General features: G+C 43.7%; 1 protein-coding gene across 1 annotated transcript; it reads right to left on the reverse strand.

Annotated features, from left to right (window-relative positions):
- Window positions 1-292: 292 nt before the first annotated feature.
- On the reverse strand, window positions 293-14,187 carry LOC310987565 (mitochondrial inner membrane m-AAA protease component AFG3L1-like). The gene is made up of 16 exons (XM_083973881.1): window positions 13,954-14,187; window positions 11,046-11,130; window positions 10,239-10,330; window positions 10,003-10,152; window positions 9,126-9,197; window positions 8,418-8,542; window positions 8,022-8,292; window positions 6,799-6,936; window positions 6,084-6,237; window positions 5,862-5,969; window positions 5,183-5,308; window positions 4,957-5,067; window positions 4,760-4,875; window positions 3,528-3,728; window positions 1,495-1,689; window positions 293-664 (listed from the first exon to the last, which is right to left on the reverse strand). Exons 1-16 carry the CDS (start codon window positions 14,083-14,085, stop codon window positions 434-436), a joined length of 2,307 nt encoding a protein of 768 aa, XP_083830007.1. The 5' UTR covers window positions 14,086-14,187; the 3' UTR covers window positions 293-433.
- Window positions 14,188-17,459: the final 3,272 nt, after the last annotated feature.

Below are 17,459 nucleotides of genomic sequence, written 5' to 3' on the forward strand. Positions count from 1 at the left end.
AAATTGTCCCGAAAAAAAAACACAAAACAAGCTTGAAATATAGACTTATTAAATTTTTTCGGGACAATTTCGCATTTCGGGGCTTCAATACAAGACAGACATTACATACGAGCAGCATGGAGGTATTTGGATGTTTTTTGGTGTGTCTTTTTGTTACGAAGACAGTTGGTATCCATTTGCAACCGTTATATGGACATGCACTGCTACGCCGAGACCCCCTGTAACTCAGAGAAGCCACGGAGGACTCTGAAACTTCTCCCAGCCCTTTAGTCGACATGAGGGGGAGTAGATAATGAGTGCAATTTAAATTTTGGGTGAACTGTCCCTTTAATTAGTGGGAGTTGTTTATAAAGACGTGGCTCCTCCCCCTTCCCCTCCCTCCAGAGTTTTTTGCAGCTGGGATGTGCAGCGTTCGGTTCGTCCTCCTCGGTCTCTACACCGCCTGCTGTTTGCCCTGCGCCGGCTCCGCCCCCTCCTCAGGCTCCGCCCCCCGCTCCTGGTTCCAGTCCTTCAGGCCTTCGGGTAAACTCGTGTCCTCCTCGAAGCTGCCCGTCCCCTCCACAAACTCCTCGTACGTGGACTTCTCCTCGAACGGCCGCGGGCCGAGCAGCTCCAGCATGTCGGCCTTGTCCAGCACCTCCTTCTGCAGGAGACGCTGTCCCACCTGAGGGGGGGAGGGGGGGGACACGGGGACGCAAACGTCAGCTCATCCAGATGTTTCTAGCACTGTCACAGGGTTCCTACACATTTGAAATTTCAAAATGTCCATACACTTTCCAGACTTCTCTGTAAATATGTAAGTAATTAGATGTGTATCATGTAAATAAATCATTAAATTAATCATTTGTTTTCATTATTCTGAATGTGTATGGCATTATGTCACCAAATAAATTGTAGGTACAATAGCACATACAAAATAATTAACCCAAATAACTTCAGATAAGACCAAACCCAGATAAGAAAATATATTTCCATATAATAGTTTCCATTTTCCATACTTTTCCAGACCTGTAAATGTATAAAATAAAATTCTATACTTTTCCATACTTGTGTAGGAACCTCTTTCCATTCGATAACGCAAATTCCCACAGCCCTTAAACGCCACAGTGTCCCAGAAGATAATTCAACATAAGATAATTCAATTTGTTAGTGTAAAAGCATCTCTTAAATGGATACATAGAAAGGTTATGGATTCATTATTCAATAAATGTGTTACACTAAAGATATGTAATAATATTATTCAGAAAGGAATAATAACTGCTAAGTAATAAATATAGATTATATACAATATCTATCTTAGAATAATGAATATCAAATATAAAGATATGGAATTAAATTATAAAATAGAATGATGCAGAATGTATGTATGTCTTTTTGTATGTGCTCTTAACTGGACCTAGAGTCTGTAATAAAATGGATCTATCTATCTATGAATTGGTCAGATTTTGAAGCATCGTAGTAGTATTTCATTTTTAAGGTGTCGGTCGGCCTCACCATCTCCACCAGCTCCTTCTTCTCCTTGATGAGCTCCAGCGTGCGCTCGTACGCCCGGTCCACCAGCGCCCGCACCTCGCCGTCGATCAGCTCGGCCGTGGCTTCGCTGTACGGCTTCTCCATCACCATCTCGCCCTGACGGGGGAGATCGAACGACACCTGGCCGACCTTCTCACTCATCCCAAACTGGACCACCTGGAGGAGGAGGGGGAGGAGGAGGAGGAGGAGAAAACAAGGCGTTAGAGCAGGAAGGAGGTGGAGGAGGAGGAGGAGGAGGAGGAGGAGGAGGAGGAGGAGATGATGTCAGTAGGAGGAAGAAGAGTAAGAAGAGGAGGAGGAGGAGGAGGAGGAGAATTAGGTAGAGGAAGAGGTGGAGGAGAAAGATAAGGAAGAAGAGGAGAAGGTAGAGGAGGAGGAGGAGAAGAAGAAAGTGTCAGAGTAGGATGGAGGTGGAGGAAGAAGAGAATTGGGAAGAGGAGAAGAGGGAGGAAGAAGAAGAGGAGGAAAAGGAGAAGAACGCATCAGAGTAGGAAGGAGGAGGAAGAATAGGAAGAGGAGGAGAAGGAAGAAGAGGAGTTGAAGGAAGAGGAGGAGAAGGAAGAAGAAGAGGAGGAGAAGGAGAAAGAGGAAGAAGAGGAGAAGGAAGAAGAAGAAGAGGAGGAGAAGGAGAAAGGGGAAGAAGAGGAGGAGGAGGAAGAGGAGGAGAAGGAGAAAGAGGAAGAAGAGGAGGAGGAGGAGGAAGAGGAGGAGAAGGAGAAAGAGGAAGAAGAGGAGGAGGAGGAAGAGGAGGAGAAGGAGAAAGAGGAAGAAGAGGAGAAGGAGAAAGAGGAAGAAGAGGAGGAGGAGGAGGAAGAGGAGGAGAAGGAGAAAGAGGAAGAAGAGGAGGAGGAGGAAGAGGAGGAGAAGGAGAAAGAGGAAGAAGAGGAAAAGGAAAAGGAGAAAGAGGAAGAAGAGGAGGAGGAGGAGGAAGAGGAAGAGGAGGAGAAGGAGAAAGAGGAAGAAGAGGAGGAGGAGGAGGAAGAGGAAGAGGAGGAGAAGGAGAAAGAGGAAGAAGAGGAGGAGGAGGAAGAGGAGGAGATGGAGAAAGAGGAAGAAGAGGAGGAGGAGGAAGAGGAGGAGAAGGAGAAAGAGGAAGAAGAGGAGGAGGAGGAAGAGGAGGAGACGGAGAAAGAGGAAGAAGAGGAGGAGGAAGAGGAGGAGAAGGAGAAAGAGGAAGAAGAGGAGGATGTAGAGGAGGAGAAGGAGAAAGAGGAAGAAGAGGAGGAGGAGGAAGAGGAGGAGAAGGAGAAAGAGGAAGAAGAGGAGGAGGAAGAGGAGGAGAAGGAGAAAGAGGAAGAAGAGGAGGAGGAGGAAGAGGAGGAGAAGGAGAAAGATGAAGAAGAGGAGGAGGAGGAAGAGGAGGAGAAGGAGAAAGAGGAAGAAGAGGAGGAGGAGGAGGAAGAGGAGGAGAAGGAGAAAGAGGAAGAAGAGGAGGAGGAGGAAGAGGAGGAGAAGGAGAAAGAGGAAGAAGAGGAGGAGGAGGAAGAGGAGGAGAAGGAGAAAGAGGAAGAAGAGGAGGAGGAAGAGGAGGAGAAGGAGAAAGAGGAAGAAGAGGAGGATGTAGAGGAGGAGAAGGAGAAAGAGGAAGAAGAGGAGGAGGAGGAAGAGGAGGAGAAGGAGAAAGAGGAAGAAGAGGAGGAGGAAGAGGAGGAGAAGGAGAAAGAGGAAGAAGAGGAGGAGGAGGAAGAGGAGGAGAAGGAGAAAGATGAAGAAGAGGAGGAGGAGGAAGAGGAGGAGAAGGAGAAAGAGGAAGAAGAGGAGGAGGAGGAGGAGAAGGAGAAAGAGGAAGAAGAGGAGGAGGTAGAGGAGGAGAAAGCATCAGAGTAGGAAGGAGGAGGAGGAGGAAGAAAAGGAGGAGGAAGAAGAGGAAGAGGAGGAGAGATCAAACCAGGAAGAAGAGAAGAGTAAGAGGAGGAGGTAGAGAACAAGACATCAGAGCAGGAAGCAGCAGCAGAAGGGGAATCAAACAGGCGCCCCATGCGGCGGTCGTGTACCTGAGCGTAGGCGGACTGCGTGACCTTCTTGAGGTCGTCCTGAGCTCCGGTGGTGATGCGGCTGAAGAAGACCTGCTCGGCCACGCGGCCGCCCAGCATCATGCACATCCGGTCGAACAGCTGCTCCCTGCTGTACAGGTACTGCTCCCGGGGCAGGTACTGGGCGTAGCCGAGGCCCTTCCCCCGCGGGATGATCGACACCTGGGGGGAGAGGGAGACAGGGGGGGGGGGGGGCGAGGCGGTCTCATTTAACACCAATAATAATAACACCTGGAGTGAGACTATTGGTTTAACAGTCGACAGTTTAAAGACAGATGTGTAGTTGTGTAACTGAGGAGAGAAGAACGACTACGTTATTCCTAATTCCTATATTTCTACACCTTCTCTTCCTCCACCTTTTCTATTTATTTTACTACTTTCTCCTCCTCTTCCTTCTTCCTCATCTTCTACTGTCTTATGCTCCTCCCTTTTCTTCTACTCCTTAGTCTTCCTTTTCATCCTCTAATAAATTGTTTTCTACCACTTCCTCCTTCTCCTTCAACTCTCTACTCTTTGTCCTTCTTCTCATTTTTCTCCACCTCCTTCTTCTCATTTTTTTACTCCTACTTCTCTTTCTTCTTCAATATATTTTCTTTCTCCTCCTCCCCGTCCTCCTTCTATTCATCTTCTACTACTGTATTATGCTCCACCTATTTTTCTACTCCTCCTCTCTTGTTTTCTACCACTTCCTCTCCTCCTTCTTCCAACTCTCTACTCTCTGTCCTTCTTCTCATTCTTCTCTTCCACTTTCAATTTCTCTTTCTTCCTCATTCAACACCTTCTCTTTTCCCCCTACTGGTATTTCTTTCTCCTCCTCCCCCTCCTCCTCCTCCTTCTCTTCATCTTCTACTACTGTATTATACTCCTATTTTTCTTCTCCTCCTTTCTTGTTTTCTACCACTTTCTTCTACTGCTTCTGCAGCTTCAGCCTTCAGTCGTGTTAACAAACTAACATTTGTGATTATTATCTATTACTTCATTCATAAGAAAAGTCAAGAGTTGATTTAGGAGGCAAAATTGATCAAACGTGGTCGACTCCTCGTCGGCCACAAACAAACCGAAATGATTCTAAAAAAAAGTTTTAAAGGTTAGAAAAAAATGCTTCAAACTTTTTTCTAAATGAGCTTAAATAAAAGAAAATAAATCTGCCATTAACAAACACATGAGTGAACTCGTCCAGCGTGCGGCCGTACCTTTAGCAGCGGGTCGGCGTGCTGCAGGAACCAGCCCACGATGGCGTGACCGGCCTCGTGATACGCCACCGTCTTCTTCTCTGTCGGCTGCAGCACCTGAGTCTTCTTCTCCAGACCTGAGGACACACAACTTATTATTGTTGATGTTGTTGTTGTTGTTGATCATTACTGCTGTCGGGCTGTGATGTCACTCTGACCTCCGATGACCCTGTCGATGGCCTGCTCAAAGTGTTTGGCGTTGACGGACGGGTTGAGGTGGCGGGCGGCGATCAGAGCCGCCTCGTTACAGACGTTGGCGATGTCGGCTCCTGATCACAGACACAACAAAGAGGAGGAAGTTATTTTATTTGAGTTCATCTGTTTAATTATTTAATTTATGTCCAGACGACTTTAACGGCTCAGGTGGGAACGACCGTCACTGACCCGTGAATCCCGGCGTGGCGGCGGCCATCTTCCTGGCCAGAGCGTCTTTGTCCATGGCCGGGTCCAGTTTGATTGGTCGGAGGTGGACTTTGAAGATGGACGCCCTCCCCTTGATGTCTGGAGGACCTGAGAGGAGACAGAGAAGTCGCCTCACTTAGTTTGACAAGAAACTAAATTCACTGTTTTATTTTATTCATTTGTTAATTATTTTATCAAAATTTTACAAACACACATCTACATTTTTAGGCAAGAACGCAGACCCGTCTGCGTATGTTCAACTATGCATCTCCCTAAATGTATATACTGTATATGTGTCCCAGCTCTAGTCTCAGCACACCACGACACGAACGCGCTCCGTAACCCACAATCTTTTGTTTATGACAGTTAAGACTACACAAATATACACGTTGTAACATCGTATATGTTATATATAACATTATCCACCGCTCCATGGATTGATTTTTCAATGGCTTCGCTGAATGCACAATGGCTGAGAGGAGGGTTAGAGACACAGAGGAAAAGCTAAATTAAATCAGTTCATCTTTGAGTCCTTGTAAATGTTTGAAGAGTTTCCATCGAGGTGAAACTGAAGAAAAAAGCTGCTGTGAAGTTTGTGTGATCCTGTGTTAACACTGTGTGTGTGTCGGCCAATCAGCTGTCAGCGTCGGGCTCCTCCTACCTATGTAGATCTGCCTGTCGAAGCGACCCGGTCTCATCAGAGCAGGATCCAGGATGTCGGGTCTGTTGGTTCCGGCCAGGACGACCACGTTGGTGGCCGTGTTGAAACCTGGGGACAGGAGAAGACAGAAGACGACGGAGAGACGTTACATCAAAGCTCCACCGTCCAATCAGAACGCTCAGAGCGCTCAGAGCCACCAGGAGGAGCGGCCGTCCCACCCACCGTCCATCTCCACCAGCAGCTGGTTCAGCGTGTTCTCCTGCTCGCTCTGACCGCCGAAGTTCCCGCCTCCTCTCTTCCTCCCCACCGCGTCGATCTCGTCGATGAAGAGGATGCAGGGCGCGTTCTTCCTCGCCAGGGCGAACATGTCCCTCACCTTCAGAGGTCAGAGGTCAGAGGTCAACATCAGACACAATCAACACAACATCTGGTCCTCAGACAGAACATCTGTGCAGTGACTAGTGATGTCACTACTATAAATTCTCATGCTACGATTATTGTCGGAGAAATAATCAAACTATTTTATACATTAATTAATTTCACAGCACTATGAATATGTAAAATCAAATACAGTCAAAATATAATTACATAATTATTTACACAAAACAATTGAGTTAATATTCAAGTCATTAAATGTCATCTATGGCAAATGTTTAAGTTTATTTATAGTTTTGTTTGTTTTTATTACAGATGACACGCTAACATTTAAATTCCTTCCAGTTCAATGTTACATTAGGAAAATTAACTTAATTTAAACCAGTATCTGTGTATTTACCTTTACACTTTTTTTTGGTGCTTATTTGCCTATATGGTTCCGATATAATCTTTTTTGGAAAGTGACAGTATTTAGGAATCATGACGATTAATTAATTGTGGCGTTTAATACCGCGGTTAATTGTGAAAACAAGTTATCGTGACATCCCTAGCGGTGACTGACCCGGGCCGGGCCGACGCCCACGAACATCTCCAGGAACTCGGAGCCGTTGACGGTGATGAACGGGACGTTGGCTTCTCCGGCCGTGGCTTTGGCCAGGAGCGTCTTCCCCGTCCCCGGAGGACCGGACAGAACGGCACCCTGGGAAATACGGAGACAGGAAGAAGAAGGGAGAAATAAATTAATCAGTAATGTACAAAGATCAATTACAAAGATCTTCAACCTGATTTAATTCTTCATCTGAGCTCTGCTCTGGATTTTTAGACTTTTGGACGATTTGAAAATGAAACAATTTCCACTGACGACTGATCTGGTTTCAATTTATCTGTCTTGTGGTCTGGTCTACTCCTCCTTTTTCTTTCTCCATCTGCTTTTCTTATTTCTTTTTTTCCTTCTACATCTCCACCTCCCTTTTTCTTCTTCATCTCGTCCTTCTCCATCATCTACTACTTTCTTGTCCTCCTTTTTCTCCTTCGTCTCTCGTCTTAGTACTCCTTAGTCTTCTTCATTCACTCCTTCCTCATCTTCTACTACTTTATTCTACTCCTCCTTCTCTTTCTTTTTCTCCCTTTCTCCTTCCTCATTTTCTTCTATAGCTTCTTATTCTCTTACTCCTTCTCCTCATCTTTTACTACTTTATTTTTTCTTCTAAACCATGTCTTCCTCCTAAATGTTTTTTTCTTTCCTCTCCCTCATTCTTCTTCTCCTACTCTTTATTCTCCTCCTCCTTCTCCCTCACCATCCTTTTCTTCATCTACTTCTTCCTCTACTACTTTCTTCTACTCCCTGATCTTTCTTGTTCTCCTTCTTCCTCATTTTATACCACTTTCTTCTGTTTCCTGTCCTTCTCCTTCTCCTACCTTGTAGTCTTTGTCCTTCCCCTCCACCTCCGCCTCCTACTTCTCACTTTCCTACTCCTTCTTTCTTCTTCTTCTCTTCCTCCTCCATCTATACCTTTCATTTCCTCCTACTGCTGCTATTTCTTTCTCCTCCTCCTCCTCCTCCTTCTCCTCATTTTAATGGATGTTTCTTTAAATATAACAACCCAGAATTTTTAAATCCTGCTCTGACTTTTCTTCCGTGTGATCATGTGTTGTTGGACCTGCTCTATGCTCTGTCCTCTGTGTTCCGTATTCTGAGTTCTGTCCTCTGTGTTCCGTATTCTATATTCCGTATTCTATATTCCGTATTCTGTGTTCCGTGTTCTGTGTTCCGTATTCCGTTACCTTGGGGATCTTGGCTCCCAGGTCCTGGTACTGCTGCGGGTTCTTCAGGAAGTTGACGAACTCCAGGATCTCCAGCTTGGCCTCCTCGCAGCCGGCCACGTCCTTGAACTTCACCTCGATGTTGTCCTTCATCATCTTGGCCGTGGACTCGCCCATGCTGAAGGGCCCGCCCCTCCCGCCGCCCGCGCCGCCTCCCATTGGTCCTCGCCGCAGGGTGAAGAGCAGGAAGCCAATCAGCAGCAGCGTGGGGAGCATGCTCATCAGGAAGGAGCTGAAGGACGGGGAGGGAATGTTTTATAAACTTTATGGCCAACTGCTTCATGTCATCATGTGAGAAAATCAAGTTTGAGAAAGTTGCGTGTAATAAATCATATTATTATGGGATGTGAGACCGACCCGTCGCTCTCGGTGCTGTAGACCACGGTGGCTCGGTGCGACGGCTCCAGGCCCAGCTCCATGTGCGCCGTCTCCAGGTTCCTCTCAAACGTGTCCACGCTGCCGATGTTGAACCAGACGTAGCTCTGCACACAAGACGACCGATGACATTTACAGCCTGTAGGAAGTCTGCACTCTCTCATTGCTTTATTTTTCATGTTTTCATTCTTTTTTTTGTGTAATTATATTCCATTTAATGTATCTTTATAATGTATGTGATCTTTTATCTAACTGACAGTAAACAAAAACATCTAATGAACATTTACTGAGTGTGAAGAGATTTGTCAAAACACAAAATTCTGCGTATGAACACCTGTTTATATGTAGCTATAACACAAATGTAACTAACGGTCTGTCATACAGCCAGATATTACTCTATGTCAACAATCATTTACACTATTCATTATAATATAATAATATCAGAGGTTTGTTTTGCACCCGTGTCATTTTACTGTGAATCGTTGCATTTTTTAATGTCTACTCTATTTGCTCTTTAAATCTGCCCCTGGGGACAAATATAGTTTATTGAACTGAATTTAAAAACGCATCAGATTCACATACACAGTATGCCAGTGTTTTAATTGTTGTATAAAAACGGGGTTAAAGCTTTGTTTTTAGTTTCTTTTCAGAGATTTAGAGAAGTTTCTGCTTTAGTGTGACTCTTCTCACCACGTCAGTGTCGGCTCCCGGCGTCAGGATGACTCTGACGTACTGTTTGTTGATGACCTCCAGCCGGTCCACCTGCACACACACACACACAAAGGAAATACTTTTAAAAACGTATTTTTTACCTTAAAATTGTGGATTTGTTTCTGAAACTCCAAAATCTTTAACAACACCAGGATAGTTAAAGCGATAGTTCAACACTTTCCTATAGTTTTAGGAGTAGGTTCATTACCATTAATTGTCGGTGCAAGCTATTTTTAGAACGGCGGAGCAGAGCCGCAAGCTGCTCAGAGCTACGCTACGGAGGCTCATGGGATTTCTCTGTTTCCTTCATCAAACTCATCAAATACACAATCCAACAACTCCACAACGCTCTGGTGGACAAGTTGTGACCCGCACATTCACCACGCTATGAGATAATAACAGAACGTTACCAGACAGAGTTGTTTTAGAGGTAAACACAGAGACTGCTTGCTGAAAAACTGTCCCTGAAGGCAACGTGCATCAGCTGTTTTGCATGAATTTACCTCTAAAACAACTCTGTCTGGTAACGTTCTGTTATTATCTCATAGCGTGGTGAATGTGCAGGTCACAACTTGTCCACCAGAGCGTTTTGGAGTTGTTGGATTGTGTATTTGATGAGTTTGATTAGGGAAACCAAGAAATCCCACGAGCCTCCGTAGCGTAGCTCTGAGCAGCTCACGGCTCTGCTCCGCCGTTCTAAAAATATTTTGCACCGACAATTAAAGGTAACGAACCTACTGCTATGACTATAGGGATTACGGCAATGGGCCAATTTGCCAAAATGTTGAACTATCCCTTTAACACCGAGGCGTTTCAGTGGTTACAGGTGTTGTTAGTATCCCATGATGCTCCTCACCAAGCCTCTGCCCAGGTATCGGTGGACAAAGTCCTTCCAGCTGATTTCTCTGCCGCCGTCTCTGAAGTAGAAGTAGAGCAGAGCTGAACTGATGCCGGCCGCCGTGATCGCCAGGTACCGGAAATCCTTCTCATCCCAGGGGAAGTCGCCCTGAAGAAGGAGAAGAAACATGTTCAATTCAAAATGAATGTTTTAATGATTTAAATGTGATGTTTTATTTAGTTAGTGTGACAAACCTTCTGTAATCGGCTCCACCAGTCTTTTCCTCCTCCTGCTCCTCCTCTCTTCCCTCCTCCTGTGGATTTTCCTCCTCCTCCTCCTCCTCCATCTGAAACTCACAGATTATTTCATTACAACGACGACTCCCTCTCACGTTTCTGTTCCATGATCAAGTTTTTATCTCAGCTCTGCTTTAAGTGACAGAGAAATGAATGAGGATGTGATTTAGTGAACTGATGCCGCTGTTGAACGTCTCATCCAACATCTGTTCGCTTCTCTAACTTAATTTATCAAATATCTTCTCCACTCCTGCTCCTTTACATCCATAAACCTTTTATAAAACTTCTACTCTGGACTGAACCACAGGACCCAAACCAAACTCGCTCCACAAACTGTCTCATGCCGAGGTTAAAAGGCAATGATCTGAACCCACTTCACCTCAGTGTTCAAATGTTTGCACTCAGACAGGAGGGAAACGTCAATAAAAATCGAGGTTTAAGTAAATAAAAGTGTTTTATTTGACACTATGTTTCTGCCGCTGCCTGCAGGTAAATATGTCTGACTGTCTGAACCTGTTGAACTGACACAAACACATCCTGACTGCTGGTGAAAGCAGGTTAAACACTATGAGAACATGCTTATGCAACATCGGACCAAATCTTTGCACAACAAACAGATGCAAAGTCACAGTAAGAATGATCTAATTATAATAATAACTTATCATAGGCCACAAAAAAGGGGAAAAAACTGAACAAAACAATAAAGTAACATAGTCCTGCAGGTTGATGTGTTTGAGACATTTCATGATCCAAACTTCAGCTCACCTTTAGGTTCTGTGGAGTAGAGCCGTCGCTGAGTCGACTGGAATCTGCGACACGACAGGAAGTTTGTTGGAGTCCGACACACGTTCTGGAAAAAACACCAAAGAAGAAACACGGTTAGTTACAACAGAGCACGGAGTTTAAAGGCTTCATGACCACACGCTCAAGGAATTTTCTACCATTTTTTTCTAGAAACGTTTTTGGAGAAATTTCTCTACAATATTTCCAAAAACATTGCCATTAGGCCATTGGCCCTAATTTGAATGTACAAAAAGTAAAGTTCTTCAGTCTCAGAAAAAATATTTGTTTATTTCTGGTGTTTACTTCAAATCTTTGTCCAATAGGGGTCTGTGGTCTAATTTGTGTCAATTTAGGGGTTCTTGATGTAAAAGCTTGAGAACCGTTGTGTTAGGAAACATTCACAGATTTTATTTTTAAAAACAATAGTGTTTTTTATCTCAGTGTCAACAGTTTTAAGTTTGTCTTTCTCCTGTTTGACCTGTCGTGACCTCACTTACAAACACACATAAAGAACTGGTTTTCACATATTTCTGTGTGTGAACTGACCTCGACCCCATTTAACTCCTCTGGTATGAAGCTGTTAAAGCAGAATATTAATGCCCATAGTTCACGTCTGAGATGGGTGTGTATAGTATAATTACGTAAGCAGGCTACACAAACATCACATAACGTGGTAATAAGTTAAAATGAAACTTATCACAATCATTCATGTATTTTTAGGTATAAAAAACAATAACATGCAGTTTTTTACAGTTATTTTTGAAAACATATGAAAATACTTGTTGTGTTGTGACTGACAGAGATACTGGTTGGTTGTCATAGTAAATTTTATTTAATTTCTCTTTTGTTTAACTCTTGTTATGCTGTCATAAATGTGTAACTATATTGGTACTATTGTAAAGAAACATTGTTTGTTATTGTTGTAACTTTCAATAAAGTTGGAAGAAGAAAAAAGATACTAGTTGCCATAGTAACTGTCCTGGCCACCATGAAAAGGGTGACTGATTAGGCTACTCACTCTCTGGCTCACGTGGAGCTAATTTAAAGCAGCTAATCTGACAGCCCAAGTGAGTATGTATTATGTTTAAATATATATCTATATTATCGAACAGTTTTCAATATCCTGACTCTGTATGTTGTAAAACTTCATATATGTGACCAATGTTTGTGACCGCGTGTGTGTAGACGTTTATCTCCAAGCTAATCTGAAGCTAAGGAGCTACTGCCAGCTAATCCTTCTGAAAATAATGATGTACAATAATAATTTGACGTCGTTTCTGTTTCTATAACCAAGGCTAGACACTACAGGCACAAACATTTAGTCTCTTTCGTCTGTAGATTTCTACTAAATTCATCAAAAGTTAGCCTGACCCATGTCATTTCAGGTGTCATTGTAAAGCTCTCTTTCTCCTGAACAACGACATAGGCTCCAAACATTATCATTTCGTCCGTATCCACAACAAATTATAAAAGTGCAATTGACATTAACAATATATGTAATTTTACAGTAAAAGGCAGTTTTCTCAAAATAGGTTTTCCTCAGACTCGGAACCAGAAATCTCCACTTCAGCAGCACAAGTAGATACCAAACCTCCCAGTTTGATCCATTTCTATATTATGAAGGTTTTTACAGACACACAATCCCCCTCTGTAAAAAATATCTTACTCTAATGTGCCAACAAAATAAAACAAGAATTTGGAAAGTGGCTTAATCAAGTGTTCAGATGCTAATTGGGGCATATTTAATTAGATATTGCCTCAATTACCTATTTAAACGTAACATTTGGCAAAAACTTGTAATACAAACCATATTTGTCTTGATGTAAGTGATAAACCTGGGAGGTTTCATGGTGATATCTGAAGTCTCCTTCACAGAGTTTCACCGTTACATCACCCGGTGTGGACCGTTAGCATCGTGCTAGCTGGTGACGAGCAGTGTTTTCACAAACAAGTTTATGTCTCCTCGCAAAACGCGCTTATTGCTGAAGAAAAAAACGTGTGCCGAATTAAAAAGCGGAAGAAATAAGAGACATATACGGTCTTATGCTAAGTTTGTAATAGTGAAAACATAATGAAAATACTTAAGATACTGGTTGCCATAGTAACTGTCCTGGCCACCACGAAGAAGGCGATTTCATCCTGATCCTGTAGTAATTGATTACTCACTCTCTGGTTCACGTGAAGCTCATTTGAAGCAGCAATCTGAGTCAGACAGCCCAAGTGAGTACGGTATGTACTATGTTTTAATATCTATACTATATTATCGAAGAGTTTTCAATGTCCTTATCATTATGAGACTCTGTATGTTGTAAAACTTCACATTATGTGACCAATGTTTGTGACAGCGTGTGTTCAGATAAATGTATGCAAATTAGCGCTTGTTAGCCTTAAACGTACAATTTGGCAAACACGTGTAACAATATTTGTCTTTATATAAGTGACTTGGGAGGTTTCATGGTGATATCTGAAGGCTCCTTCACAGAGTTTCGCCGTTACATCACCCGGTGTTAGCATCGTGTTAGCTAGTGACGAGCAATGTTTTCACAAACAACAAGTTTGTCTCCTCGTAAAACGCGCTTTTTGCTGTAAAAAACTTGTGCCGAATTAAAAAGCGGAAGATATAAGAGACGTGTAAGGTGTTACGCTAAGTTATGACTTGTGTTTTATCTTGTTTTTCAACAAACAAACCTGAACCGTTTGGTTTTTGCCCATGGATTTGGCACCGACTCAGGCTACCTAAACACCGGCTCCTCTAAACAAACAGCCCGGTTTCAGTCTATAACCTCCAGTCCATGTGAAGACGATAATTCAACCATTAAGTTACTTCCCCCGCCAGTTTATATATTTCTACACACCTGTTATTACTGAAAATCCTCCCTGTTTCACTCACCGGGACAGCGGAGCTCCTGAATCCGGCTGTGAAGTACCGTCCTGCGGTCACCGCGGAGAGCCGAGCCCGGGCTCCCGCAGCCCGGCAGAGAGGCAGAGCGGCCGCCGAGAGAAGCCTCAGCAGCTGAGACATCCTCCCTGAGCCTCCTGCCAGAAGCTTTCAGTCAAAAACACCTACTTTATTAACAATTTCCTCCAGTGAACTTCATGGTGCGACTGGTGCAAAATGTTATTGAATAAGTGCAACGGTGTGAAATGTCAACGGGGAGGGTGATGTAAAGGTCCAAGAGGCTGTCCACGGAAATGCCTGCCGGAAACTAATAATTAAAATGATATTTTTGATCAATTATAAATTATTTTTTGCCACAAAAATATTATTTAAGTATAATGTAGTGTAATAACACTAATTTTCCGTACGTTAACACATTTACATCGTTTAAAATGACTTAAATAACTTTATTATAGTGAGGCATAAGACGGTCAGCTGTGGGTCCTCACGGCGCACCTTCACTCTGATTGGCTGAAGGAGAAGCACATTCTCCTCTGCTGTTCACCTCTTCAGCCTACAACCGTTAATATAATACATCCATGCCTACAACCGACTGGGTGGTTTAAACTTTTTTTTTTGGCATGTAACTACAATATTGACAAAATACCAGTAAAGCCTTTCACCGGCAGGCCTTTCTCTCCTGGTCCCTTATCTTCAAGCATAATTTTCCACCTCATAACATTATATATGGAACAACAAGGACATTTTATTTAAACATAAATCCCTTTTTATTGAGTATTGGTTTAATAACATTGTATGTGGCTCAATTATTCAACAGGGATGGTCTCCTATTCGTATAATGAGTTTTTATCTGAATATAATATCCCTGTATCACCTGCAGATTTTGCCAGAGTTTTTGGAGCAATTCCATCTGGAGTTTGCATGCTAAAATCTCAACCTAGAATGGATTCCAAACATTTCTCCCTGTTATCCTTGTCAGACACCCCAATAGGTAAAGCTTGTCTGGCCGGTAACCAAGGGAAAAACAACAAATTAATAAGACTCCTGTTTAAAAGGGATACGTGATCTCATACTGGAACAAATTTATGGAGGACACCAACTAGAAGAAGATTTGGCTCTTACCCAACTGATACCTGTTAACTAATAAAGTGAGAGAAATTTCATTTAAGATTATTTATAGATTTTATCCATCCAATGACCACATTGTAAAAAGATTGACGTGAAATGTACTTTCTCTTCTGTATGCTGAAAACTGTGACCCATTTTGTTTTGGCTCTGCCCTATTGTGCAAAAACTATTCACAAATACCTCTGAAGATGTACATGTTGCATTTGTGATGGGAAAGTCAAGAGTAACTCCACTCAAAGCAACGACTATCCCAAGACTGGAGCTCACTGCTGCCACACTGGCTTCACGAATGGACAGAATCAGTGGCGTGCACAGACTTTTTGAAGGGCAGGGTCGAAAAGGAAAAAAAGGGGCACCTAATAGCGCGTCCTCGCCACTGAAGAGGGCACTTCAGCACGCGTTTTGGCTTCCCTGAAGGCACTTTAACACGTGTTTTAGCTCCCAAGAGGCCACTTTAGCACATGTTTTGGCTCCTAGATGTGGCTCCTAGAGGGCACTTTCATTTTCTGCATTTTCAGAAAATTACAAGAGTGAGACTGTAGCGACATGGTGCGTTTGGCCGGCGACCACAGGTCGGCGGCGAATTTTTTTTGGCCTTTTTTAACATCGATTTGGCCTGTTTTAATATCGATACCTTAAGACTAAAAAAAACGTCGATTTGGCCTGTTTTAACACGTGTTTTGGCCCCCAAGAGGGCACTTTAGCACACGTTTTGGCTCCTAGAGAGCACTTTAGCACGCATTTTGGCTTCCAAGGGGGCACTTTAACACGTGTTTTGGCTCCCAAGAGGGCACTTTAGCACACGTTTTGGTTCCTAGATGTGGCTCCTAGAGGGCACTTTCAGGGCTGCCAAGTTTCAGAAAATGACAAGAGTGAGACTGTAGCGACATGGTGTGTTTAGCCGGCGACCATAGGTCGGCGGCGAAAATTTTTTGGCCTTTTTAAACGTTGATTTGGCCTGTTTTATAATATCAATACCTTAAGACTAAAAAACATCGATGTGGCCTGTTTTAACACGTGTTTTGGCTCCCAAGAGGGCACTTTAGCACACGTTTTGGCTTCCAAGGGCACTTTAACATGTGTTTTGGCTTCCAAGAGGGCACTTTAACATGTGTTTTGGCTCCTAGAGGGCACTTTAGCACACGTTTTGGCTACCATGAGGGCACTTTAGCACACGTTTTGGCTCCTAGAGGGCACTTAAGCACGCGTTTTGGCTCCCAAGAGGGCACTTAAGCACGCGTTTCAGCTCCTAGAGGGCACTTTAGCACGCATTGTGGCTCCTAGAGGGCTCTTTAGCACACGTTTTGGTCCCCATGAGGGCACTTGAGCACACGTTTTAGCTCCTAGAGGGCACTTTAACACACGTTTTGCCCCCCATGAGGACACTTTAGCACGTGTTTTGGCTTCCAAGAGGGCACTTTAACGCGCGTTTTGGCTCCCAGGGGGCACTTTAGCACGCGTTTTTCAACAATTGGGCCACGAGGGGGGGCGACTGCCCCCCCTGCCCCCCCCCTGTGCACGCCACTGGACAGAATGCTTCGCTCTGAACTTAAAATCGAACTCCAAGAATCAACCTTCTGGACTGACAGCCAGTCTGTCCTGAAATATCACCGTAATAAAACACGGAGATTTCGCACCTTCGTGGCTAACAGGATTGCAGTGATCCATAACTTGTCAAAGGTGAGTCAGTGGAGGTTTGTAGATTCCAAACACAACCCAGCTGATGATGCATCTCGAGGACTGAGGATTGAACCCTTTCTCAGCTCCAAGAGATGGCTTCAAGGACCAGAGTTTCTGGAAAAAACAGAAACAGAATGGCCAGAAAATACTGTAGAGCTCAGCTCCATCCTCCCAGATGATCCAGAGGTGAGGAAAGAAGCTATTGTAAGTAGCACAGTCATCTCTACCTCAGAGAAAAATCCCACAAGCAAGCTTATTGAATATTATTCATCATGGGATGACTTGAGCTGTAGCCTGGATGTTGAAACTAAAGAATCTCCTCCTACAGATGAACAGGAAAAGGAAGAAGGAATGTGCACAGATTGGACAAAAGAAAAGAAAAATGAAAGATCAGATGCTCTTCCCCAAAATGCCTGCAGTCACAGGTCTCTCAGTAGTGGATATGGAAAAGTCAGAAAATGCCATCATCTGCTATGAACAGAGGCAGCATTATAAGGAGGAAGTAATCACTCTGGAGCAAGGAAAACTGTGCAAAAAAGGAAGTCCCCTGTATAAACTGGACCCTATCATTGATGCTGATATCCTGAGAGTGGGAGGAAGAACAAGGAAGATGGCTATGCCCACAGAGATGAAGCACCCCAAGATTCTACCTAAACATTCTCACGTGTCAAGGTTAATACTGAGTCACA

Source organism: Trachurus trachurus (assembly GCF_905171665.1).
Source record: "Trachurus trachurus genome assembly, chromosome: 6".
Lineage (NCBI taxonomy): Eukaryota > Metazoa > Chordata > Actinopteri > Carangiformes > Carangidae > Trachurus > Trachurus trachurus.

Bases quoted from the DNA above. Each gene is read 5' to 3' on its own strand.
- LOC310987565 (XM_083973881.1), bottom strand. From the start codon at position 14,085: ATGTCTCAGCTGCTGAGGCTTCTCTCGGCGGCCGCTCTGCCTCTCTGC. The intron at 5,309-5,861 runs GTAGGAGGAGCC...GTCTCCTCTCAG, and splicing joins CGACAGGCAGATCTACATAG to GTCCTCCAGACATCAAGGGG. The intron at 5,068-5,182 runs GTCAGTGACGGT...GTCTGTGATCAG, and splicing joins CGCCACGCCGGGATTCACGG to GAGCCGACATCGCCAACGTC.